The sequence below is a fragment of the Eubalaena glacialis genome, chromosome 1, assembly GCF_028564815.1.
Source record: "Eubalaena glacialis isolate mEubGla1 chromosome 1, mEubGla1.1.hap2.+ XY, whole genome shotgun sequence".
NCBI lineage: Eukaryota > Metazoa > Chordata > Mammalia > Artiodactyla > Balaenidae > Eubalaena > Eubalaena glacialis.
The window spans coordinates 210,671,951-210,698,520 of NC_083716.1; the positions used below are offsets into that span (position 1 = coordinate 210,671,951).

The following is a 26,570-nucleotide window of genomic DNA, read 5'->3' on the forward strand; positions in this document are numbered from 1 at the left end:
TCCTATTTTCACTTTCACAAAACAGCAAAAAAACTCATTGTATTTAATTTATTACTTAAATTTGTTATATTTTGTGTAAGTGAATAAATTCTGTGTGTATCATAATTACTCGGGAAATTTAAAAAATTCTGAATTCTAGGCTCTATTCTCAGATTTACTAAATCAGAATTTTGGGGTATGATTTTTATATTCAGCCTGGTTTGGAAACCAGTATGTAATGCAGTATGTAATGCTGAAGGATTATAGTTTTGGGGAGGAGGGTAGAAACTTGGAAACTATTCTTTATTTGTAGAGAAATCTTATTGCACTAGTTGGAAAAAAATTCTTCATATTCGTTTTGTTTATGTAATTGTCAGAAGAGAAATGTCTTTTGTTTCAGAGGCTATATTAGTTGCTATTTTGTTTTTTAGCAACTTTGTTGGATAAATTACTTTAAAATCTGCCTCTGTGGATTAAGCAGAAAATAAATGTAGTATCTACTCTCATGCTAGAGAATAAGATGTTATATATGACACTGAGAGTTCACATAATCTGGGATTTTGTGTAGAAACATAATGGGAAAATTAATAAGCTTTGTTAAAGTATAGTAAATATACTATAGTAACAACTTAGAAATAGTAATTTGTCTTTATAAATTGAGTACTGTATTCAATACTGAATCACTTTCTGATAACTCTTAACAACTTAGAAAATCAATAAAAAATGTAGTCATCTAGGCTTCCAATACTGGCAACACACTACTCTTTTAGAAGATGCATAGGTCTCAGAGAAAGACAAATACTGTATGATATCATATATATCCACGTATATGTGGAATCTAAAAAATAAACTAGTGAATGTAACAGAAAAGAAACAGACTCACAGATAAAGAGAACAAACTAGTGGTTACCGGGGGGGGGAGAGGGAAGAGAAGAGGGGCAAGATAAGGTAGGGAATTAAGAGGTACAAACTACTATGTATAAAATAGATAAGCTACATGGATATATGGTACAACACAGGGAATATGGCCAATATTTTATAATAACTATAAATGGAATATACCCTTTAAAAATTGTGAATTGTACTATGTTGTACACCTGAAACTTACATTGTGCCTCAACTATTCCTCAATTAAAAAAGAAAAGAAGATTCAGAGGTCTCATTTTATTACAGGCTCATTGATTGGTTCAGTAGCTCATGGTAGCCTTGTCTGTTTTCACAATTATTAGAAATATGAGTGGGTAGGACCCAAGAATGAATTTCTGGTCTCTGATATTATCATAGCTATTTTCCTCATGGTAGTAAGGAATTTACTGTGCTTTTGCCATTTTTGTTTTTTTCCAGTTTGAGTATTCAAGGACAATAGCCATCTGACTTTGGTTATTCAATATGCAGAACAGACAAGGATATTGCAGCTATTGCTGTGTGCACTATAATAACCTGGAACAGGTGAGAAGATCCTATTACTATGGTTATACCACAAAGGACCTAGTCGTAACTTTCCCTTCTTTTACGTTTGATTAAATTCATTTATTCCTTCATTGAACAGACCATATTGAGAATCTACTAATGGGCAGATACTGTTAAGTTTCTAGGGATATGGCCATGAACAAAATCAGTTTCCTTTATTCATGAAGCTTATACCTGAGTGCAGTAAGACAGAAAGTAAGTAGTCATATAAATTTAGTACACAGTATGTCAGATTGTGATAAATGTTATGAGGAAAATAAAATGGGGAAGAGTGTGCGATTTTAGGTAGAGTGGCCAGGTAAGGTTAAGGAAGTGACATTTGAGTTGAGATTTGAATGAAATGCGGGGCCCAGGCTTACTTATATCTGGGGGAAGAATTTCTGGGTAGAGGGACAGGAGAGCAAGGAAAGAGACCCTGAGGCAGAAGAGTGGTTAGCATGCTAACTAAAAGCCGGGAGGCCAATGTGGCTGCAGTGGAGGTCAGGTGGGGGGTGGATGTTAAGTGACAGGTGAAGAATTCAGAGCATTAGATTTTGTAAGTCATTGTAAGACAAGGTAAGGACTTTGAATTTTATGCTTTGATGCACAAAAGTTTTAAATTTTGCTATAGTTGAATTTGTCTTCTTTTGTTACTTGTGTTTTTGGTGTCATAAAAATTGCCTAATCCAAGTTCATGAAGATTGATTCCTATGTTTTCCTGTAAGAGTTTTATAGTTTAGCTCTTACTTTTAGGTCTTTGATTCACTTTGAGTTAATTTTTGTGTGTGGTATAATTTAATTACATCCTAAAAGCCCTGTCTTTTAAAAATACAGCCACATTAGTGGTTAGAACTTCAACATAAGAATTTGGCGGAAGTGGGAGGGGTGGACGCAGTTCAGTCTATAGCATTTACACTGATTGAGTTTTGGATGTTAAACCAATTTTTCATTCCTGGGATAAATTCCACTTGGTCATGGTGTATAATTCCTTTTATATGTTGCTGGATTTGGCTTGCTAGTATTTTGTTGCAGATTTTCGCATATATATCCATAAGGTATATTGTCTGTAGCTTTTTTTTTTTTTTTTTTTTTTGGCTGTGTTGGGTCTTCATTGCTGCGTGTGGGCTTTCTCTAGTTGGGGCAAGCGGGGGCTACTCTTCATTGCGGTGCTCGAGCTTCTCATTGTGGTGGCTTCTCTTGTTGCAGAGCACGGGCTTTAGGTGCATGGGCTTCAGTAGTTGTGACATGCGGGCTCAGTAGTTGTGGCACGTGGGCTCAGTAGCTGTGGTGTGAGGGCTTAGTTCCTCTGCAGCATGTGGGATCTTCCTGGACCAGGGATTGAACCCGTGCCACCTGCATTGGCAGGCGGATTCTTAACCACTGCGCCACCAGGGAAGTCCTCGTCTGTAGCTTTTTTTCTCTGTGATGTGTTTGGTTTTGGTATCAGGGTAGTACTGGCTTCATAGAATGAGTTGAGTAGTGTTCCTTTCTCTTCTTTTTGTTGGAAGAGTTTGTGAAACATCAAGTATGGAGATTTTGAAATAAGTATTGATGGTAATAGTAGCTGCAGCTTTCTGACCAGGATTGTTAACTTAGAAGATTCTCAAGTTTTTCTTCAGCTGTGGAATTGTCTCATAGGTGAAGCAATCATATAATGAAGCTTCTGCTAGTTCTAAACTGTTTGATCTTTGATGATATCTAAGACAAGTTTATAACATATAAAAATTCTGCTGTTTAGTAGCATTTGTTTTGTTTAATGATCTAATAGTAAACACTTAAATTCATACTAGGAAGAGTTTTTATTATTGTGATTTCTACATCTCTGCCTTTTTAAAAAGAAATAATTTTTAATGCTGGTTATAAACATGAGGAGGCAGATAATAAATCTCAAGTTCTCTTCAATATTTCTCTCATGATTGAGAAATTATATCATCACTTGAATGGAAGATTATTTGTTGAACTTTTGATAATGATAAAACATGTTTATGCTTTAACCACAAGTTCTAGTCAATAAGCATTCAGTATAATTTTTTTGCTTAAGGTTTAGAATAATAATTTTCAGACATTTGGATACTCCTGTACTAAACTGACATTTAAAAAGATTCTGTTGATGACAGCTGAGGCAATTTGTACTAACTATAAAAGTTTGAAAAAAATATACACACACATATATATGTATATATATAATTCAAAACTTTGGTGAACTACTAAGGCAGTGAAGACATATGGGGCCCAGATCTAGCTGAATATTGAACAGAATATTCAACAGAAATAATGGAAGCCAAAGGAAAGAAAACAACTACCAACTTAGAATTCTATACTCAGTAAATAAGGTGAAATAAAATATTTTCAGGAAACAAAAATTAAGGGAATTTATCACCAGCAGACACTTACTAAAGGAAATACTAAAAAGAGTTTTTCAGGTAGAGGGAAAATGATTCCAGTTGGAAGCTCAGAGATACAGGAAGGAACGAAGAGCAATGGAAAGGTAAATAGGTGGGCAATGTAAATGAATATCTTGTGAGATTAACAACAGTGGCATATAAATTGGAAGGGGAGTAAATTGAGCTAATACCTAAGGACCTTGCATTGTTCAAGAAGAGAGTGGGGACTTCCCTGGTGGTCCAGTGGTTAAGACTCGGCACTTCCAATGCTTCCAATGCAGGGGGTGCGGGTTTGATCCCTGGTCAGTAGAACAAAGATCCCACAAGATTCCACATGCCGTGCGGCATGGCCAAATAAAAAAAAAAGAGAGAAGGAGAGTAAAAGTAACAAATACTTTTGATCGGTCAGGGTTGCATGTTGTAATCTGTTACCACTAATAGACTAGGAAAAAGTCTATACAAAATATAGATCTTTATAGTCTATATAAAATTGGAATAATAAAAAATAGTCCACAAGAAAATAAGAAAGCAGAGAAATAGGGACACTGTGTAGGCAAGAATAGAATAATAAAACAGATTTAAAAATAAAAACAAGAATTAACTACAAATATATCAGTAATAAATTAAGTGAAAATAGACTTGATGCTTGAATTAAACTATATTCAATATTTTGTCAGAGGTCCTAGTCAGGGAAATAAAGAAAAAGAAAGGAAAATGATAAAGATTAGAGAAGAAGAAATAAAACTGTTACTATTTGTATACAGTGTGATTGTGCACAAAGAAAATCCTAAAGATATTTAGATGAACTATTAGAATTGATAAGAGATTTTAAAAAACGTTTGGGCCAACATAAAAATAAATTGTCTTTTTAGAGTAAATATATATATGTATAACAATCACTTTGCTGTACACATAAAACTGACATAACATTGTAAGTTAACTATACTTCAATAAAACATAGTTAGAAAAAAAGAATTAAAAAATTGTCTTTCTGTATATAAACACCACATAGAAGATGAGATTTGAAGAAGATATTTACAACAGCATCAAAAATCATCAACTTTTAAGGAATACGTATAAAAAATACGTATAAGATTTTTATACAGAAAACTAAACATTGAGAGAAATTTAAGAAAAATTTAAAAATTAAATAATTGGTATGATATACCATGTTCATGGATTGGAAAAATCAATGTTCTGAACATGTCAGTTCTGCCCAAACCCATATATTGAGTCAATGAAATTCTATTAAAAATTTCCAGCAGTTTTTTTTTTAAATAAAAAGTAAGCCAATTCTAAAAATATGTATGGACATGCAAAAGACCAACAAGACTCAGGGTAATCTTAAAGAAGAACAAAGTCAGAGGGCTTACTGTCCCAGATATAAAAACTTATTATTATGTCATAATCATTAAGACAATGGTGCAAAGTTAGAAAGACCATGGAAATAAATCAGAAAGTCCAGAAACAGATGTATATGTGTATATTTGATTTGTGACAAAGATGGCACTAAAGAGCAGTGAGGAGTAGGCTTTCTTCAATAAATGATACTGGATCAATTGTTTATCCATAGGGCAAAAAAAATGCAATTTTATTGCTAACTCATCCTGGTTACAAAAATCAATTCCATATAGATTGTAGATGTGAGTATTGTAGGTAAAACAATAAAGTTTCTAGAAACAGATATGAGAAAATCTTCATGACTTCGAGGTGAGGAGAGATTTCTTAAACCGGTCACCAAAAGTACTGACAAAGAAAAAAATTGGTAAATTGGACTGCAATGAAGTTAAGAAACAATGGAAGACGACTAAGAAAGTGAAAAGGTACCCTGGGAAAGATGCCGGATTTACTTTGTGTGTGTGTGTGTGTGGGGGGGCACCAATAAAACTTTATTTATGAATGAACACACACACACACACACACATGCACACACTTACACAAAAGAAAGTGAAAAGGCAAGCCACAGAGAGGAAGATGATACAGATCTTCCTCAACTTATGATAGGATTACATCCTGATTGTAATTTGAAAATATCTTAGGTTGAAAATGCATTTAACACACCTAACCTACTGAATATCATAGCTTACCTAGCCTACCCTAAAAGTACTCAGAACACTTCATCAGCCTACAATTGGGCAAAATCATTTATGCAAAGCCTATTTTATAATAATTGAGTAGCTCATGTAATTTATTGAATACTGTACAGAAAGTGAAAAACAGAATGGTTTTAAGTGTATGGGTTGTTTACCCTCCTGATAGTGTGACTGATCTTCCTCTTCATCTGAGTCCCCTCCCATGGGCACAGGTCCAACCTAATCGCTTGCTTTTCTTCCCTTCCTAACCATCCTATGTGCGTATCTTTCTTCCAGCCTTGGTTGTACAGGAGTCCTTTTACCCATTTCCAGTTAGTTTTCAGTAAGAATTGTTCCACATGTAGATGTAATTTTGATATGTTCGTGAGGAGAAGTGAGCTCCACATCCTCTAATATTCTGCATTGATTTGAGCTCCCCTTATGGTTTTCAGATGCATATTTTAGAATTGTTTTATAGAAAGGGTATATTAATTTATACTTCTACTAGGTGTATAATGAATTTATATTGTGACACTCTCACTACTAATGAGTATTACCCATTTAAAAATATTCATTTTCTTTTTACTTTATAGCATATATCCAGTGATCAGCACAGATACTTGATCACACAGAGTAGACAATGGATGGGTACCACTAGTTTGATGGAACGTTTCTTGCAGGATGTACTGAGGCACCACCCATATCATTATCAAGAAAACAGGTAAAGTAACTGAGTGGAATAATATTAGCACAAAGTTAGTTATATGTTACAGTAAATGTTTGTGTTAATTGTTCTAATACTTCCTAAAGTGAACCTTTGAATCAAGGAATATAACATGAAATTTTATCTAGTAACTTACCTTTGCAATTATTTAAAATTTTTTCCTAGCTTAGGTAAGAAATTTCACTCTAAAAGTTATGGACTACACTATGCTTTTTCTAAAGAAAAGTCTTAGGCCGATAAATAATTATATATCATTAAGGTGTTTTGTAAGGATGTCACAGGATTAAACAGGGTAAAAAGGTGGGAGCAAACATAACTTTTACAAGATTAGTAACCAAAAAGTTGGTGACAGTAGCCAAGTAAGGGTGGTTAAGGTAAAAACTAAGTTAATTCCACATTAATGGAACTATTTGCTATTTTGTCAAATAGAATTGGCTCTTTTTATAATTTGTCAGTATCTTGATAGCTTACTCTCGTATTAATTTATTTTGGTTTTAATAAAAGTAAATATTTTGATAACATTTAAAAAAGTTAAATGTCCTATGTTAAAGAAGAACTTTGGTAGAAAATCAGATTATGTACTGCGGTGAGTTTGCAGCTACAGCTATATAAGATAAGGCAAAATAGATCATTAGCACATCTGTGCAGAATTAGTTGAGTTCAGCACTAGCAGGAGAAAAAAGGATAAACTTCTTGAACGCTTTGCAAGTCACCAACCTAGAACTTAGTAAATAGCGAAAAAGTTTTAATGGGGAAAAGTCAGGAAAAAAATATGTGGTTTTCATAGAGAATGGACTTGAGGACATGGGGAGGGGGAAGGGTAAGCTGGGACGAAGTGAGAGAGTGGTATGGACATATATACATTACCAAATGTAAAATAGATAGCTAGTGGGAAGCAGCTGCATAGCACAGGGAGATTAACTCGGTGTTTTGTGACCCCCTAGAGAGGTGGGATAGGGAGGGTGGGAGGGAGATGCAAGAGGGAGGGGATATGGGGATATATGTATACATATAGCTGATTCACTTCATTATACAGCAGAAACTAACACAACATTGTAAAGCAATTATACTCCAATAAAGATGTTAAAAAAAAATTATGTGGTTTCTTAGCTGGTGGAAAGATGGAATTAGCCTATCTTGGGGTCAGTATAAATTACCAGTTTATAGTGTATATAAACAATGCTTCAACAAACATTTGTACATGCAACATTTTCTGTGGAGTAGATTCCTAGAATTTGAACTTTTGGGCTAAAGTTTATGGACATTAAAAAATATTTTTTATTTTTTAACTTTTCATTTTGGAATAATTACAGGCTTACACAAATTTAGCTGCAAAACTGGTACAAGGAATTCTTGTGTAACTTTTACCTAGCTTCCCCAAATGTTAAATCTAAAATAACCACAGTACAGTGATCAAATCCATGAAATTACATTGATACCATACTATTTACAGACCTGATTCAGATTTTGTCAGTAGTGTTACTAATGTCCTTTTTTTGGACCAAGATTCCATCCAGGACCACACAGTGCATTGAGTTGTCACATTTCCTTACTTTCCCTTAATCTCGGGTAGTTCCTCAGTCTGTCTTTGCTTTCAAGACCTTGACACTTTTTAAAAGAGTACTGGCCAGTTATTTTGTAGGATATTCCTAAATTTGGGTATGCCTGATGTCTTTTCGTTTTGTTGATGGTCTCCTTTACTGTGCAAAAGCTTTTAAGTTTAATTAGGTCCCATTTGTTAATTTTTGCTTTTGCTTCTATTGCTCCAGGAGATGGATCCAAAAAAATATTGCTGCGTTTTATGTCAAAGAGTGTTCTGCCTATGTTTTCCTCTAGGAGTTTTATATTATCTGGTCTTACATTTAGGTTTTTAATCCATTTTGAGTTTATCTTTGTATATGGTGTTATAGAATGTTCTAATTTCATTCTTTTACATGTAGCTGTTCAGTTTTCCCAGCACCACTTATTGAAGAGACTATCTTTTCTCCATTGTATATTCTTTCCTCCTTTGTCATAGATTAATTGACCATTAGTGCGTGGGTTTATTTCTTTTTATTTATTTATTTATTTGGCTGTGACGGGTTGTAGTTGCAGCACGTGGGCTCTTTCGTTGCAGTGCGTGGGCTTCTCTCTTGTTGTGGCACATGGGCTCCAGAGCACGCGGGCTCAGTGGTTGTGGTGTGCAGGCCTAGTTGCCCCGTGGCATGTGGGATCTTAGTTCCCCAACCAGGGATCAAACCCACGTCCCCTTCATTGGAAGGCAGATTCTTAACCACTGGACCACCAGGGAAGTCTGCTTGGGTTTATTTCTGAGCCCTCTGTCCTGTTCCATTGATCTATGTGTCTGTTTTTGTGCCAGTACCATCCTGCTTTGATTACTGTAGCTTGGCAGTATAGTCTGAAGTCAGGGAATGTGATTCCTCTAGCTCTGTTCTTCTTTCTCAAGATTGTTTTGGCTATTCAGGGTCTTTTGTGTTTCCATACAACTTTTAAAATTATTTGTTCTGGTTCTGTGAAGAATGCCATTGGTATTTAGATAGGGATTGTAGTGAATCTGTAGATTGTCTTGGGTAGTATGGTCATTTTAACAATATTGATTCTTCCAGGAACACAGTGTATCTTTCCATCTGTTTGTGCCATCTTCAGTTTCTTTCATCAGTGTCTTATAGTTTTCTGAGTATAGGTTTTTTGCCTCCTTAGGTAGGTGTATTCCTCAGTATTTCATTCTTTTTGATGTGATAGTAAATGGGATTGTTTCCTTAATTTCTCTTTCTGAGAGTTCATTGTTAGTGTATAGAAATGCAACAGATTTCTGTATATTAAGTTTGTATCCTGCAACTTTATCAAATTCTTTGATGAGCTCTTGTAGCTTTTTTTGGTGGCATCTTTAGTATTTTCTATGTATAGTATCATGTCATCTGCAAACAGTGACAGTTTTACTTCTTCCTTTCCATTTTGGATTTCTTTTATTTCTTTTTCTTCTCTTGTTGCTGTGACCAAGACTTCTAAAACTATGTTGAATAAAAATGGTGAGAGTGGGCATCCTTGTCTTGTTCCTGATCTTGGAGGAAATGCTTTCAACTTTTCCCTGTTAAGCATGTTGTTAGCTTTGGTTTGTCACATATAGCCTTTATTCAGTTGAGGTATGTTCCCTTTATGCCCACTTTCTGGAGAGATTTTATCATAAATGGATGTTGAATTTTGTCAAAAGCTTTTTCTGCATCTATTGAGATGATCATATGGTTTTTATTCTTCAATTTGTTAATATGGTGTATCACATTGATTGATTTGAGTATATTGAAGAATCCTTGCATCCCTGGGATAAATCCCACTTGTTCATGGTGTATGATCGTTTTAATGTGTTGCTGGATTCTGTTTGCTAGTATTTTGTTGAGGATTTTTGCATCTATATTCATCAGTGATATTGGTCTGTAATGTTCTTTTTTTGTAGTATCTTTGTCTGGTTTTGGTATCAGGGTGATGGTGGCCTCAGATTGATTCAGAAGTTTTCCATCCTAACCTTACACCTAAAGGAACTAGAAAAAGAAGAACAAACAAAACCCAAAGTTAGTAGAAGGAAAGAAATGATACAGATCAGAGCAGAAATAAATGAAATAGGGACTTCCTTGGTGGCGCAGTGGTTAAGACTCCGCCTGCCAGTGCAGGGGACGTGGGTTTGATCCCTGGTCCGGGAAGATCCCACGTGCCATAGAGCAACTAAGCCCGTGTGCCACAACTACTGAGCCTGAGCTCTAGAGCCCACGAGCCACAACTACTGAGGCCACGCACTGCAATTACTGAAGCCCGCATGCTCTAGGGCCCGTGTGCCACAACTAATGAGCCCGCGTGCTGCAACTACTGAAGCCCGTGTGCCTAGAGCCTGTGCTCTGCAACAAGAGAAGCCACCATAATGAGAAGCCCGCACACCGCAACGAAGAGTAACCCCCACTTGCCGCAACTAGAGAAAGCCCGTGCGCAGCAATGAAGACCCAACGCAGCCAAAAAAAAAAAAAAATTTAAGAAAATGATATAATAAAAAAAATGAAATACAGACTTAGAAAAAAAAGAAAAGATCAATGAAACTAAAAGCTGGCTCTTTGAAAAGATAAACGAAATTGATAAGCCTTTAACCAGACTCATCAAGAAAAAAAGGGAAGGGGCCCAAATCAATAAAATCAGAAATGAAAAAGGAGAAGTTACAACCAACACCACAGAAATACAAAGGATCATAAGAGACTACTGTGAACAGCTATATGCCAATAAAATGGACAACCTAGAAGAAATGGTCAAATTCTAGAAATGTATCAATACAATCTCCCAAGACTAAACCAGGAAGAAATAGAAAATATGAACAGACCAATTACCAGTAATGAAATTGAATCAGTAATTTAAAAACTCTCAACAGACAGAAGTCCAGGACCAGACAGCTTCACAGGTGAATTCTACCAAACATTTAGAGAAGAAAATTTTAATTCTTGATAGACATTTCCTGGAAGGCTATACCAATTTATATATAATTTACTGCATAAATTGTATATATATGTATATACACCAGTAGTATATGACAGTGCTCATTTCCTGTCACTCTTGCCAACATTGGGATTATCAACCTCTTTCTTTCTCCCTAAAATAATAGGCCAAAAAGTGTCTCTTAATTAACCTTTATTTATTTATGAGTAAAGTAGAAGTTCTCTTGCTATATAGTTATTAGAAATATATTTATCCTATGGATTGTTTTTTCATATACTTTGCTTATTTTTCCATTGAATTGTGTGTATATTTTGGGTTTGTATGCAATATTTATGAATAATAGTTCTTTGTATTTTAAATGTTATTTATATTTTAAATATCAGAATCTGTCATGTGTTTATCAACTGTGTATGTTATTTTTTACCATATAGAAAGAAACATTTTGACACAATCTAAGGAGAATTTTTCTTTGTGGCTTCTTTCATGTCTTTTTCTTAATTCCATTGTCTCTTCTTTTAAATATTTTTAATCTTCTTGGAATTTATTTTTATAAGTGGTATGTAGCAGTACTTATTTTTTAAATAAATATATACTAATTATCTCCACTGATATAAAACATCACCTGTAACATAAAATTCCTGTGTTTGTGTGTGTGTATCTACATCTACTTCTATATCTATATATTGGATTTTGAATACCATTTTCTTTCCTTGAATGTTTTTAATCCCATGCCAATACCACATTACTTAATTATGTTTATAAGCTTTCTAAATTATACAGTTCATCTTTAAAAAATTTCATCTCTCTTCCCCCCCTTGTCTAGACATTGTTGGTTTTTGTATTATTTTAGACTTCTTGAAAATCAGCTCTTGCTTTATTTTTGTCTCCTGTTTATTGGTCTTTCTTTTTCTTAATTTATATCTTCAAGTTTCCTGAGGTAGGGGGATTTGGTTATTTTTCTGTCTTTTTGAATTAGGTGCTCATTTAATTAATTTCTGTTTACTAATTCTTATTTTAATGGGAAATGTAAAAGTGTGAAGTTTTCATTTTGATCACATCTCATAGATTTAATATATAGTTATTTATTTTGTTTGTAGATAGTTTAAAAATTTTTCCTTTTTAGCATAAGAGTTGTATAAAACAGTGGTTTTTAACCTTTAATGGTTACACTTTTGGAGGGCTTTTTTTGTTGTAAAATTAGTTTAAAATGAGTAGAAATACAGATTGTGATTTAGTTGTTAATTTTAAACACACACAAATACAGATACAAATTTTGGGGGATTTCCAACTTGTTTGATTTTATGATTCTGCCTTCCTTTCTTTTCTTAGCCAAATGTTACAAAATTAATTTTATTTTGAGACTCTGTCTTCTAGGAATCTTGCCCAGGGTAGGAAGAAAATAACATTTATTATGCATTTAATAAAAATCTTAAACAGATGTTAGAGTATTTTTATGGATTTTTTCCCCTTTGCTTTTTAGATCAGTGCAAAATGAGAGACTTCATATGACTACTGTGTCACCTTCTGGAGTGGTTCCGAATGACGATTTTGTTCCTGAAATAATGACTGAGGATGCTACTGGAGTCAGAGAAGAGATGTCTTCCAAGGCTTTTGAACCTGTTGAAGAGCTGTATTCTAGACCTAGTAAATCTCAGGAATATATACAGAGTGTTTCAATTCGACCATCAGTTATTCAGAAACTGGAGAAAGGACAGCAGCAGCCCTTGGAGTTCATTCATAAAATTGGGAGCAGTATGAAAGAATTTAATCCAGTTGGTATTGGTCATGCTACAAATAATAGACAAAATGTAATATATTCATCAGTGATTTCTAATGCTCCTGCTAGTTGTTTACCTGAAAGTTCTCATGAAAGACCAGTTACAACTAATGCTACTACTGGGTTACCACTAGGATCCCATTTGGATTCAGTTAACAAATGTGACCCAAACAAAGTTGACAAATACTTTAAACAGCTAGACAGGGGCTTTAGAAACCCTATGCTGTCATCCCATCCGGAAAATTCTTCAGTAACATATCAGAAACCTAAAGAATCAAACAGGAAATCTTTATGTATAAATTCAGATAAATTGGTTATACAGGAAGATGTAAAATCTCAGGGTAAAACTTTGTCAACTGGCTCTAAAGTCTGTGAATTTGTGGGTGCTGAAGGCTCCTTAAAATTGGAATCTCTTTCCAGATTAACAGTAAACCCAGCAGTCAACCTGAATAAAACTGACATGCCTTCTAATAAAGGAATCTTTGAAGATGGCATTCCAAAGTACCATGAGAAATTCTTTCCTAATATGGATCATACCCAAGAAGGAAAGCATTTGGTTTTTAACAAGTCATCCTTTTTGGAACAGAAGATCTCAGTGAGTTCTGAAATGAAGTTTGCTGGTGGCTATCTTCAGTCAGAATCTGATCACCATGAAGAGGCTGTGCCAGACCTTTGGAAGGAGGAGCAAATTGACCAAGAATATAAGAACTGTGAATCAAGAGGTTCTGAAATGAGTTTTGATGGCAGTTCCTCTTTTTATTCACTGACAGACCAATCTAAAGTGACTGCCAAAGAAATAAACCTCTTAAAGGAAGTACGTGCTGATTTGCAGTATAAGAACAATAAATCTTGTGTTTCTGAAATAAGCTCTGATTGTGATGGCTCCCTTCAGTTGACTTCCAACCAAACTCAAGTAATTGTTAAAGATGTAAGTGTTCAGAAGGCAATGCATATTAGGCTGGTTGATGAAAGCTATGAATCTAGTGATTCTGAGATGAATTTTGATTGTGATGCCTCACTTCAGTCAACTGATAACTACCCCCAACAGCCTGAAAAAGAAGTAAACCTTCCCAAGGGGGCACACGTTGGCTTGGTTGATATGAACTATGGATCTAGTAGCTCTGAAATAAGTGCTGATTCTGTTTTCTCACTTCAGTCAGTGGTTGACCAATTCCCAGTGGCTGTCACAGAAACAAAACTTTGGAAGAAGATTCACATTAGCTTGGTTGATAAGAACTATGGATCGAGTTGTTCTGAAACAAGTTTCGATTGTGATGTTTCTCTTCAGTCAGTAGTTGACCATCCTCAACTGGCTGTCAAAGAAAGAAACCTGGAGGATAGGCTTGTCTATCTGAAAGATAAGAATCGTAAGCCTAGTAGTGCTAAAGCACATCTTGATTGTGATGTCTCTCTTCAGACCATGACTGATGAACCTCAGAGGGCTGTTGAAGAAATCTATCTTCTGAAAGAGAAGAATGACATTGTGGATATGAACTGTGGGTCTCATGGTCCTGAGATGAATTTTCATCTGATGAAAACAGATGCTCAGTTAGTGCCTGACCAATCCCAAGTGACAGTTAAAGAAGTAAACGCTCAGGAAGTAGCTCTTGACCTGGAGAATAAGAGTGTTAAATCTAGCATTTCTGATCTAAGTTTTGATTCTCATGCTTCTCTTTATCGATCAGCTAATGATCAACCTCAGGGGGCTTGTGGTGAAATAAATCTGAAAGCGTTAAATGTTGATATGGAAGTTAAGAGCTATGGGTGCTCCAGTTCTGAGCTGAGTTTTGATTCCGATCCTCCTCTTATGTCAGTTACTGAGTATACTGAGCTGGATATTGAAGAAATAAGGAAGAAGCACATTAACCTGGAAGATGAGAGCTTTGAGTCAATTAGTTCCAAAATAACTTTTGATTCTGATATTCCTCTTCACTCAGTAATTGACCAATCTCAAGTAGCCATTTATGAGGAGGAGTCTATTGATCTGGGAAATAAGAGTAATGAATCTTGTGTTTCTGAAATAACTTTTGATTCTGATATACCTCTTCATTCAGGGATTTATCAACCTGAAGTAGCTGCTAAAGAAACATTCATTCAGAAAGAAGAGTATATACACTTAGGAGGGAAGGATGATGAACCCACCGCTTCTGAAATAAGTTTGGATTCTTATATCCCTTTTCACTCAGTGATTAACCATCCAGAAGAAGCTGTTAAAAAGCTAAATCCTCAAAAAGAAGAGTGGGCACCCTTAGAAAATAAGGAAAATGAACCTTGTGGTTCTGAATTAAGTTTTGATTATGATGTTTTTCATTCAATGACTGGATGTTCTGAAGATCCCATTAAAGAAAGAAACCTTCTGAAAGAGGAGATTATACACTTAGAAAGTAAGGGTAATGTACCTGTTGTTTCTGAAAGCAGTATGAAGTCTGATATTTCTTTTCATTTAGTGACTGATCATCCTGACATAGCTATTAAAGAAATAAACCAAAAAGAAGAACATGTAAATTTAGCAGATAAGGGTAATGAGTTAAGTGTTTTTGAAACAAGTTTGAATTCCGATATCCCTCTTCAGTCAGTGATTCACAAACCTGAAGTAGTTGTTAAAGAACTATGGCTTCAAAAAGAAAAGCATGCTAAGTTAAAAGGTAAAAGTGCTAAATTTAGTGGTTCTGAAATAAATTTAGATTCTGATTATTCAATGACTGAACCTCAAATAGCTGTTAAAGAAATAGATGTTCAGAAAGAAGAACGTGTTGTTCTAGAGAACAAGAGTGATAAATATAGTGGTTCTGAAATAATTTTGGACTCTGATGTCCCTCTTCAGTCAATGAATGAAAAACCTCAAATAACCATTTTAAAGGAGGACCATGTTGACCCAGAAGATGAAAGTACTGGACCTAGAGGTTTTGAAAAAAATTTGGGTACTGATACCCCTCTTCATTCAGTCATTGACCAACCTCGACTAGCCCTTTTGAAGGAAAAACATGTGGATCTGGCAGACACAAACAATGAATCTAGTGATGGCAAAATAGCTTTTCATTCTGATGACCCTCTTCAGCCATTGACTGAACAATTTCAGGAAGTGGTTGAAAAAACAAACCTGTGGAAAGAAGAGGATATGGGCCAGAAGAATAAGGTTGATGAACCTAATGCTTCTAAATTAATACATAATTCTGACGTTTCTCTTCTGTCTGTGTCTGATCAAACTGAAGTAGCTGTTAAACGAATAAACCTCAAGAATGAAGGTCATGTGTACTTGGAAGATAAGAACAGCCAATATAGTGGTTCTGAAATGAGTTTGAATTCTGATCTCTTGGTTCAGTCAATAGTTGATCATCCTCAGATAACTATTTTGGAGCAGGAGCATACTGAGCTAGAGGATAAGCACAATCAATCTTGTGGTTCTGAAATAAGTTTTGATTCTGATGACCCCCTTCAGTCAGTGGCCAACCAGCTTAGAGAAACTGTTAAAGAAGTAAGCCTTTGGAAGGATGAAGTTGACATGGAAGATAAGAGAGATGAATCTAAGTGTTTTGAAATTGTGTATGATTCTGATGTCCTTTTTCAGTCAGTGGCTGGCCAAACTAAAGTTGTTAAGGAGATCAACCTTTGGGAGGAGCATGTTGACTTGGAAGATAAGGTTCTCAAACCTAGTGATTCAAAAATAAATTTTGTTTCTGATGAACCTCTTCAGTCTGTGGCTAATGAAATTCAAGAGGCTATTACAGAAATAAGTCTTCTGAGGGAGGGACATGTTTGTCTGGGTACTAAGAGCTATGAACCCAATGATTCTGAAGTCATTTATGTTTCAAATGCCCATCTCCAATCAGTGGTTGAGCAACCACACATATTGGAAGAGCAACAAGCCAGTTTGGAAGATAAGAGCAATGATCCTTGTGGTCCTGAAATAAGTTTTGTTTCTGATGATCCTCTTCAGTTAGTGACTAGCCAGCTTCAAAAAGCTGTTGAAGAAATAGGTCTTTGGGAGGAAGACCATATTTACCTGGAAGATAAGAGATATAAACTAGGTGATTTTGAAGTAAGTTATGATTCTGATGTTGACTTCATAGCTGGGCATTCTCCTGTGGCTGTCAAAGAAATAAACTTGCAAGAGAAGGATCATGACCTTCATAAGAACTGTGAACTTAGTGTTTCTGAAATAAAATGTGATTCTGGTGTTCATCTTCAGTTAGAAGTTGACCAACCTCAAGTGGTTTGCAAAGAAGTAAACCTTCAGATGGAAAAGCATCTTGGCATGGAAGAAAGAGTCAGTGAACCTAGTGATTCTGAAATGATGTGTGATTCTGATGTTCCTCTTCAAATAGTGATAAACGAACTTCAAGTGTCAGACAAAGAAACAAATCTTCAGAAGATGTTATTTGTGGACCTGATGACCAGTGATAATGATTGTGAAATGATTTCAGATTCTGATGTCCCTTTTCAGCCAGTGATTGACTCACCTCAGATGACTGTCAATGAAATCAGCTGTATAAATGCAGAAAGTTTTGTTCCAGAAGATGAGAACTGTGACTCTTGTGATTCTGAACTAGGATATGTTTGTGAAGCCTCTCCTCAATCAGTGACAAACCATTCCAAAAAGACCTTTAAAGTTGTAAACCAGAAGCAAGACTATATTATTCTGGAAGAGACAAGCTGTGAGCCTTATATTTCTGAACTAAGTTTTCAAATTGATGCCTCTCATCAGTCCATGACTTCCCAGTCACAAGACCCTGGAAAAAAAAAGGCCAAATATACTGACCCCGAGGATAAGAGCCGTCAATCTAATCGTCCTAAAAGAAATTTTGAATGGGAGGAGACTTCTCAGCCAGTGACTCAGCAACGGCAGAAGGCTAACAAAGGAGTCAACCTTTGGAAAGATGTAGAAAATATTGGCCTAAAAGATAAGAACTGTGAATCTAGTGTTTGTGCAATGGATTGTAATGCGTCTCCTGAGTTGGTGATTCATCAAATGCCTGATAAAGAAAACCTTTTGAAGTTAAAACATACCGATCTAGAAAGTATGAGCTGTGAACCTTGTGGTTCTGGGATGAATTTTCAATGTGATCCCTCTCTTCAGTCTGACAACAACCAGCCTCAAGAAGCTGTTAATAAAATAGACCTATTTGAGAAGATGTCTTTTGACCTGAAAGAAACAAACCATAATTCCCATTCAGGCTCTGTTCCCATGGTTGATTCTATACGGAACCTGGAAAAAGCAAAGGAAGTCATAGAAGATGATCCTGATGAACCAGTTCTTGAAGGCTTGCCTCATGTCCCTCCTTCATTTGTGGGGAAAACGTGGTCTCAGATAATGAGAGAAGGTGACGTGAAAATTAATGCTCTCGTGAAGGAATTTAAGAAAGGTCGTTTCCACTGTTACTTTGATGATGACTGTGAGACCAGGAAAATTAAAAAAAAAAAATCGAATGAAGGAAAAAAGATTACCTGGACTGACCTCAATCAGGACACTACATCAATTCAAGTTCTTTCAGATTGTGATGATAATGCAGGTGGTATTTCAGATATTGATGACTTTTCAGTGGCCTTAGATAAACCTAGCCATTATCCTTCAGCAAAGAAGCATTTTGAACAAGCATGCCAAGTGGCTTCTCCATGCCAAGCTATAAAAGTCAGCCATGGAACTCAAACCAATCTCGCAAGTCACCCAGGGACAAAAAGAAGAATAACTGGACAAGAGAAAGACTCTCCAGTAAGGAAGCGTTTACTTTTACAGAATGACAGAAAAACAAGAAAGAAAGTAAAAATTGGAAAAGTCGAATTTCCTGAATCATGTATTACAGTTTTGAAGCCTTTGCAACCAAATGCCTTAATTTATGTTCTTTCTTCAAATATTAAGCTGAAGAAAGGTGAATCCAACAACTTCTCTAAAAGGAGGCATGGTAGTAGAAATAATTGGGATCTTAGCATACAGTACAAATTTAACCAGAGTTCCTTTAATTGTTATGACCCATTGAATAAGCAGATTGTAATTGATCCTTCTTTGAACATAGAAGTACCAGGGCCTGACAGGAATAACTGTGTGGAAATTCATTTTAGCCACCTAAATTCTAATGCAGGAGATGATGATACTTATGTACAAAGCTCTGCTTCGGCACCTTTTATGACAGTGTCAGTAGGACATGAATTAATGTCACATCAGGAGGCCAGTGAATCTGTGTTTCTGGAAAAATCCAAGATTTTGAATTCTAGTGAAGTTTCAAAGGAAAGTAATTTCCAGTCAACTCTTTTAAATCATGATGTTGCCAAAATTTCTCTGAAATCGATTAGAAATAAGTTTTTGGAAAGTAAAAGGAAAATTCAGAGAAGGAAAGTGACAACTAATAATAAGCCAGGTTTTCCCAAAGAAGGTTGTAGACCAGTTATTCCCCAGCAAAAAACCAGAATTGCTTCAGAAAAACGGTCGATTTGGATTCAGACCAAACTAAGTGATATAATTAAAAAGTATATTCCAAAATACTCTGTTTTTTTGCGTCACAAATATCGGTCCAGGAGCACTTTTGTTAGGATGCATCTTAAGAAGAAAAAATCTGATGTCAGTAGGTTAAAGAAGGCAAAGAGACCAGCTAAAATGCTTTCAAATGCCTCGGTTCCATCAGCTGGAGCTGAAGAGCAGTCAAGAGCTATAGCAAGCTCTTCTCCCAAGCAACCTGTGCGGGGCTCTTCTGCCGTTGCAGGAAATAAGAAGAATGGTAATAAAAAACGCCCTAGAAGACAACGAAGAAAGCCTTCTAGACCTGTTAGAACATATGCTTTGAGAAGTTCGTATTCTGGTATACCATATTCTGATAGAATGAGGACTCGGCTCTCTAACAAATTGTGAGGTAATGAGGTAAACTAGAGGTGTTTCTATTAAGGGCTAGTTGAGGATTCAGTACTTCAATTGAAAATATATTTGGTACCTAGTGTACATAGCTTTCCTAACTTTGGTGGAAAAAATGAACCTTCAACTATTTTGCTATAGACTTATTTTTCAGAACTTTTATATTAATTTAAAGTTAGTGTTTAGGGTCCTTTTTTTTTTTAAATTAAAAAACTTCCTTTGTCCATTTGCTGTGGAAGAGCTTCATCTTAATTTATATCACATAATTTAGCACAATATATACAACTTTCTTCCTCAAGTCATGTCCCTCTTATTTATTTTTTATGATTGTGTCTCTCATGTCAGCAGGTTATATTGCAAGAATGGATGTGGCAAACATAAAATGCTTTTACTTTTTAAAAATTGGAACAAATGAATATGTAGTTATTTTCTGTGTGTTTCAGAGTGGCATTGTCAATATCATATTCTAACTGGATAATTAAAAAGAAGAAACTCTGATTATCTCAGCTTTTGAGTGGGATTAACCTAAATAATCACACACAAAATATAATTTATCTTTCTTTTAAAAGCATTCCAGAGAATGAGATTTCATAAACTTTAATCCAGTTTAAAAAACTGCCTGGTGATTTTACATACATAACACAAACTCTTCCTTCTTCATTTAAACTGGATCTGCAGGTATCTAACTTTCCTCATTTGGACACATGCGTACATGCAATCTCTGTAGGTTTTTCTTTAGCATTATTAGACCTTAAGGGGAAAATGATCTTGCCAGTGTGATTATGCTTTTCTACCACCTTTTTTCCCCTCCACCTGAAGCGTCGGTGGTTTAATGTGAAAATCCAGTTATCTTATGGCCTTATCTCTTAAAAATATTTTAGATATTTCCATATCCTTTTTTAATAGCTTGAACTGAAATGACTGGTTTGGTAATTTGGGCAGACCATTAATTGTTGTTATTAATAAGTTATAATCTTAATAATTCAAAAGATCTAATAAAACTGATAAGTGGAAACCCATTTTGCAAGTGAAAAACTGTATTTGTGCGTTGGTTTGGCTTTCCTTCAATTTGCTAACTGATTTTGGTAGTTCACCTAAAAATGTCAAGATATGCCGTTTAGGTCTGAGGTACTCAGAAAATCTTTAGATCCTTTATTCAGGGATACTGGTTGAGCTGGTACAGATAATTATCCTATTAAGCCAAGGATCCTGGGTCCTTTTCTATCATTGATGTTAAAGGGAAACATGAATTTCAGCTACTACATTGTATAAACCATATTTTATTGAAACTAGATCAGTGTACCATGATTTCAGAGATAAAAATTTGTTATCTTAGAAGTAAGTATAGTGTAACAGTTGGTTTCTAAATGTAGTTTTATTTCAGGGGCCATTATTTAACCTGTGGGTATGTTATGGTGTTATGTTGTAATTTCTTTACTTCTAAATTTAAAACAGTAATTATATTGAAAAAAATGGACAAATGTTTATATTTTTAGTTGCAAAGCAACTTCAACTTTGCCTCATATACAAATATTTTAATTTCCTTTCTTAAAATATCTGTAAACCACTAGTTTAAAATAATCCTCCAATTTGAATTTAGAAAGAAAACTGTCCTACTGATTAGGAAGTAAACAAGCAGCTAATTCATAAAAATATTCTATTTGTGGGTATTGGTGTCTTTTTTCCTTGTGAAGTAGACACATAATTCCCTTGAGTACTGTTGGTAGGCATTCTGCCATCTTTTAGTGTCAGTTTAAAAGCAAGAGATCATACGGAAAAAATGTACCATGTAATTATGATGTATCATATCTATTGTGATTACATCATGCACAGAGACTAGTTCTTATAATTCAAGTGATCAAAAACTTGAAGTTGAAAAAAATTACTACCTTTTTCACATTGGAAACTTTTAAGTACCATTTTTTTTTTAGAGGAAAAGGTTTATATCTGAATTATATTAAAGTATAAAATAGTCCTGATGATTTTTTTTAAACATTTTGGAAATGTTTACTAAGTTCCTATAATCATCATTATTTTAGACAGGCTTGAAAACTTGAAATTGTCAAAGTTATAATGGAAATTAAATAAACAGTGAATAACTTTCAGAATTTGGTAGGATACAAGAGTGCCCCTTTGTCAAAATTTGTTTTGGCTTAATTTGCATATTAGGTAAAAATTGGATGTTTTTTGTGTATTCAAGTATGCATTAAATTCTTTTAATAGTAAAAAATCAAATTATAACCATAGTGAATATTTTTATTAATCTTGTCCTTGTTCAGTATCTTGCATAGATGTTTACTATAATTGTTCCAAATTGTGCAGTATGTAGACAACGTTGTGTGAAGTGTGTTTTGGATTTGTGCATTTAACTTTTTTGTGTAACTAGGGCTCTGAGTGACAATTTTTTTGCTAAAGAGAAACTATATTTAAATATTCAAATAATTATATATTTCCATGTAAAACTAATGTGAAGAGTAATGTATTTTTTATAATGCAATTTAAAGAGTAAGTTTGTTTTCAAAGTTATCAAGATAAAATTCATCAAATAATTGAAATTTGCCTCTACTTTCTCTTCATGTTAGGAACTTTATCTGGGAATACTTAAGGAATCATAGATTAATGAAAACAGAAGTTCATTTTATAAATGGTCCTAGAGATAATAAATAGGGGAATATAAATGTTGATGCCGGTGAGAAAATAGTTTAACCAAAGATATGCAGGTTATGTTCAATGAAGTAGTTATTTCAAAGGATTAAAATTAAACAACTGTTTCTTTGGTGGAGTGCTGGGTTAGCAACTTTTCACTTTGTATACCTGTATTGGAAGAGTCAGTGAACAGGACTGAGTTCAGGAGGCAGTATCTATATCATTATTTGACACCTACTGGAGGAGAGAACTTTGGTGCCTCCAATACTATAGCGTATGTTTTAAAGAACGAGAAAATATGGAGGAGTGTATCTATGTCAGTGAGGTCAGTGCCTTTGGCCTCAGCAGTATTGACTTCTAGAGTTTTTGGTCCAGGATTATATTGTTAAGATGAACAACAGACTTCTCTTTATATAAAAAAGTTAATAGAGTAAAAATGTAAGATAGAAGCTCATTTTCAATAAAGGACTTTTATGTATAGAAAAAAATGTGGAAAAATGTGAAAAATCATGTAATTAGGAAATTACACATCAAAATGTCAACATAAGAAGATTACAGGCTGAGGAAGCGTCTCAACATTTCCTTATACTTCATTGAGACCGTAAATATTAGGGAAATAACAGTATATTTAATGTTTCCTTTGTTCTTCTTATACTTGATTGTACAATACATATTTAAAAAGTTCTCCCAAAGTATTTTAAATTATTTACCTTGACTAAGGAGTTGTCTAGGATGAACTATAGTTTGTTGCTGAATCTTTGAAGTATGAACTTTTACTTTTCTCTATGTTCATAATTTATTACATGCATGTTGCTTTTTTCATGCATTTTATTTTCTGAATTTTTAAGCTGGACATGTATGTGTACATGTTGAGCCCTCACTAAGTACAAGGCATTGTTCTAGGCTTTTAACCTGTATTATCTCATTTGATTTTCAAAGAGCCCTTTTGAGTTAGGTACTATAGTTGTGACTAAATAGCAGATGAGAAAATTAAGGCATAGAGCCTCAATTTTGGGATTACAAATGAATGTTGACTGTAATCAAATGGGGATTACAGGTAATCCCCATTCCCATTCCCAGTCCCAGGCCACCCCTAATCTACTGTCTGTCTTTATAGTTTAGCTTTTTCTGGACATTTCATATAAATGGCAGCATACAATATGTTGTCTTTTGTGTCTGACTTTTTTCATTTCCCAAAATGTTTTAGAGGGTCATTCATGTAGCATGTATCAGTATTTTTTTTTAATTAATTAATTAATTAATTAATTAATTTTTGGCTGTGTTGGGTCTTCGTTTCTGTGCGAGGGCTTTCTCTAGTTGCGGCGAGCGGGGGCCACTCTTCATCGCGGTGCGCGGGCCTCTCACTATCGCGGCCTCTCTTGTTGCGGAGCACAGGCTCCAGACGCGCAGGCTCAGTAATTGTGGCTCACGGGCCCAGCCGCTCCGCGGCATGTGGGATCTTCCCGGACCAGGGCTCGAACCCGTGTTCCCTGCATTGGCAGGCAGATTCTCAACCACTGCGCCACCAGGGAAACCCCTGTATCAGTATTTTGTTCTTTTTAAAATTGCTGAATAGTACTTATAATTAGTTTTTAATGAAGCTGGTAACAGAACACTGGTCTCCTGATGACAAATACGATAAAAGCTGTTAGGCTTGAGGCTAGATGTTCCTTTATGCCTCTCATACCTGTTATCCTCGATTACTACCCCAAATCCAAGGCCAACTGGATATCTGCCTTTGTGAGTGCTCTTATTCCATACTTGAATGCTTTATGCTTCCTCTGTCTTTGACTCTTATTTCCTTTACTGACCATCTTGGCATTCTTTTCACTGTGCTTTGTGAATTCTCATTTTCATGTCAACACATTACTCTGTGTTCCCAATCCTTTCATTATGAATTGCTTGCAAGTGACCAAACTGAGATTCATATTCAAGTTGCCCATTATTCTAACCTACATGAGCAGTAAAGCCAGGAATTGTTGATGATTTACAGGTCATAGTGAAAGTTCTTGCTTTAAATTACTGTACTACATAACCACAGTGTACATCATCAAAATCAGGAAATCAATATTGATGTAATATAACCCTCTCCTCCACAGGCCTTGTTTGGATTTTACAGATTGTTCCAAAATATTCTGTATTGGTCCAGGATTAAATTCAGGATCACATACTGTCATGATTCTAGTTTCCTTCAGTATGGAGCAGTTCCTCAGCCTTTCTTTATTTTTTATAACTTGACATTTTGAAGTGTACAAACAAGTTTCTTTGTGGAATGTCCCTCAGTTTGAGTTTGTGTGATGTTTCTTCATAATGCTTTTCTTTGTGGGGGCAGGGCAGAAATTCTGTGGACTTCTCAGTGTATCATAACAGAAGCCATGTGATGTCAATTTGAATAAATGTGGTGATTGAAGATATCCAGCTTTTGTTCATACTTTAGAGTAAAAGCTTTTAATAATCTGAAATGGGGACTCTTATAGAGGGTAAGATGAGTTATCAACAAATAGTTACATTTTTTCACCACTGAGCTTTGAGGCAATTGTAACTGTGAATATATTATCTGTTATGTTTATCATCTAACTGATCAAAGATAAGACAGTTACTTATTCATACATTTAACAAATATTACTTAGACCCCTACTATGTGCCTTGCCCCATGGTGGGTGCCAAGGATCCAAACATCAATCAAACAGGTCTCTAGTTGCTAACTTTCATTACTCATATGAGTGAAAGACAATTTCAATAGTGGTAAGTCTGGAATTACAACATAATTCTTAGGCTTCCAAAAGATCATTAAAAAACCTGTATAGATAACACAAGATACTGCTGTTTAGCATTGAAAAATTCCTCAACTTTCTACATTAAGGCCCATTGCAAGGCATTTCTCATGATTATCTGGAAAGATTGTTTTCCTGTGTTTGCATTATTATGAACAGTCTGTCCTGTGTTGGTTTGATGCACCAGGATGAAGTGTTATATAGACTCAGTTACCCATCTTAATCACAGCACAAAAATGACTTCCTAAGGAAAAGTTGATATCTTCATCAGATGTTTATTTTAAAAAATTTTTAAAAAGTTAATTGAAGTATAGGTGGTTTATAGTATTATGTTAGTATACAGCATAGTGATTCAGTATTTTTGCAGATTATATTCCATTATAGGTCATACAAGATAATGAATATAATTCCCTGTGTTATATAGTACATCCCTGTGGCCTATCTATTTTATATATAACAATTTGTATTTGTTAATCCCATATCCCTAATTTATCCCTCCCCACTTTCCTCTCCCCTTTGGTAACCACAAGCTTGTTTTTTATATCTGTGAGTCTGTTTCTGTTTGGATACATATATTTGTACTATTTTTTAGATTCCACATATGTGATATCATACAGTATTTGTCTTTCTCCTTCTGACTTATTTCACTAAACACAGTGTTCTCTAGGTTCATCTGTGTTGCTGCAAATGACAGTATTTCATTCTTTTTTATGGTTGAGTAATATTCCATTGTATATATATACCACTTTTTAAAAAAATATTCTTTTTTTTTGGCTGAATTGGGTCTTCATAGCTGCGCATGGTCTTTCTCTAGTTGTGGCGAGTGGGGGCTACTCTTCGTTGCGGTGTGCAGTACTCTTCTCATTGTGGTGGCTTCTCTTGTTGCGGAGCATGGGCTCTAGGTGCGCAGGCTCAATAGTTGTGGTGCATGGGCTTAGTTGCTCCACGGCGTGTGGGATCTTCCTGGACCAGGGCTGCAACCCATGGCCCCTGCATTGGCAGACGGATTCTTAACCACTGCGCCACCAGGGAAGCCCTATACCACATCTTATTTATCCATTCATCTGTTGATGGACGTTTAGGTTGCTTCTCTGTCTTGGCTGCTGTAAATAGTGCTGCTATGAAGATTGAGGTGCACATACCTTTTCGAATTAGTGTTTTCATTTTCTTCAGATATATGCCCAGGATTGGAATTGCTATATCATATGATAGTTCTGTTTTTAGTTTTTTGAGGGACCTCTGTACTGTTTTCCATAGTGGCTGCACCAATTTATATTCCCACCAACAGTGTACAAGGGTTCCCTTTTCTCCACATCTTCTCCAACATTTATTATTTGTAGATGTTTTGGCGATAGACATTTTGACAGGTGTGAGGTAATTCTCATTGTGATTTTGATTTGCATATCTCTAATAATTAGTGATGTTGAGCATTTTTCATGTGCATTATATGTCTT

The 26,570-nt window shown here is 35.1% G+C and overlaps 1 protein-coding gene across 3 annotated transcripts; it reads left to right on the top strand.

Annotated features, from left to right (window-relative positions):
- The first annotated feature begins 1,368 nt into the window (after positions 1 to 1,368).
- On the top strand, positions 1,369 to 19,727 carry ZDBF2 (zinc finger DBF-type containing 2). Of its 3 annotated transcripts, none has more exons than XM_061204165.1 (5): positions 1,369 to 1,428; positions 6,478 to 6,605; positions 12,559 to 15,239; positions 15,369 to 15,687; positions 15,805 to 19,727. In XM_061204165.1, exons 1-5 carry the CDS (start codon positions 1,369 to 1,371, stop codon positions 19,694 to 19,696), a joined length of 7,080 nt encoding a protein of 2,359 aa, XP_061060148.1. In that variant the 3' UTR covers positions 19,697 to 19,727. The 3 variants fall into 3 exon arrangements, with proteins under 3 accessions (XP_061060148.1, XP_061060139.1, XP_061060158.1); XM_061204175.1 differs by lacking the exon at positions 1,369 to 1,428 and adding an exon at positions 3,863 to 3,916; XM_061204156.1 differs by having other exon boundaries at positions 12,559 to 19,727.
- Positions 19,728 to 26,570: the final 6,843 nt, after the last annotated feature.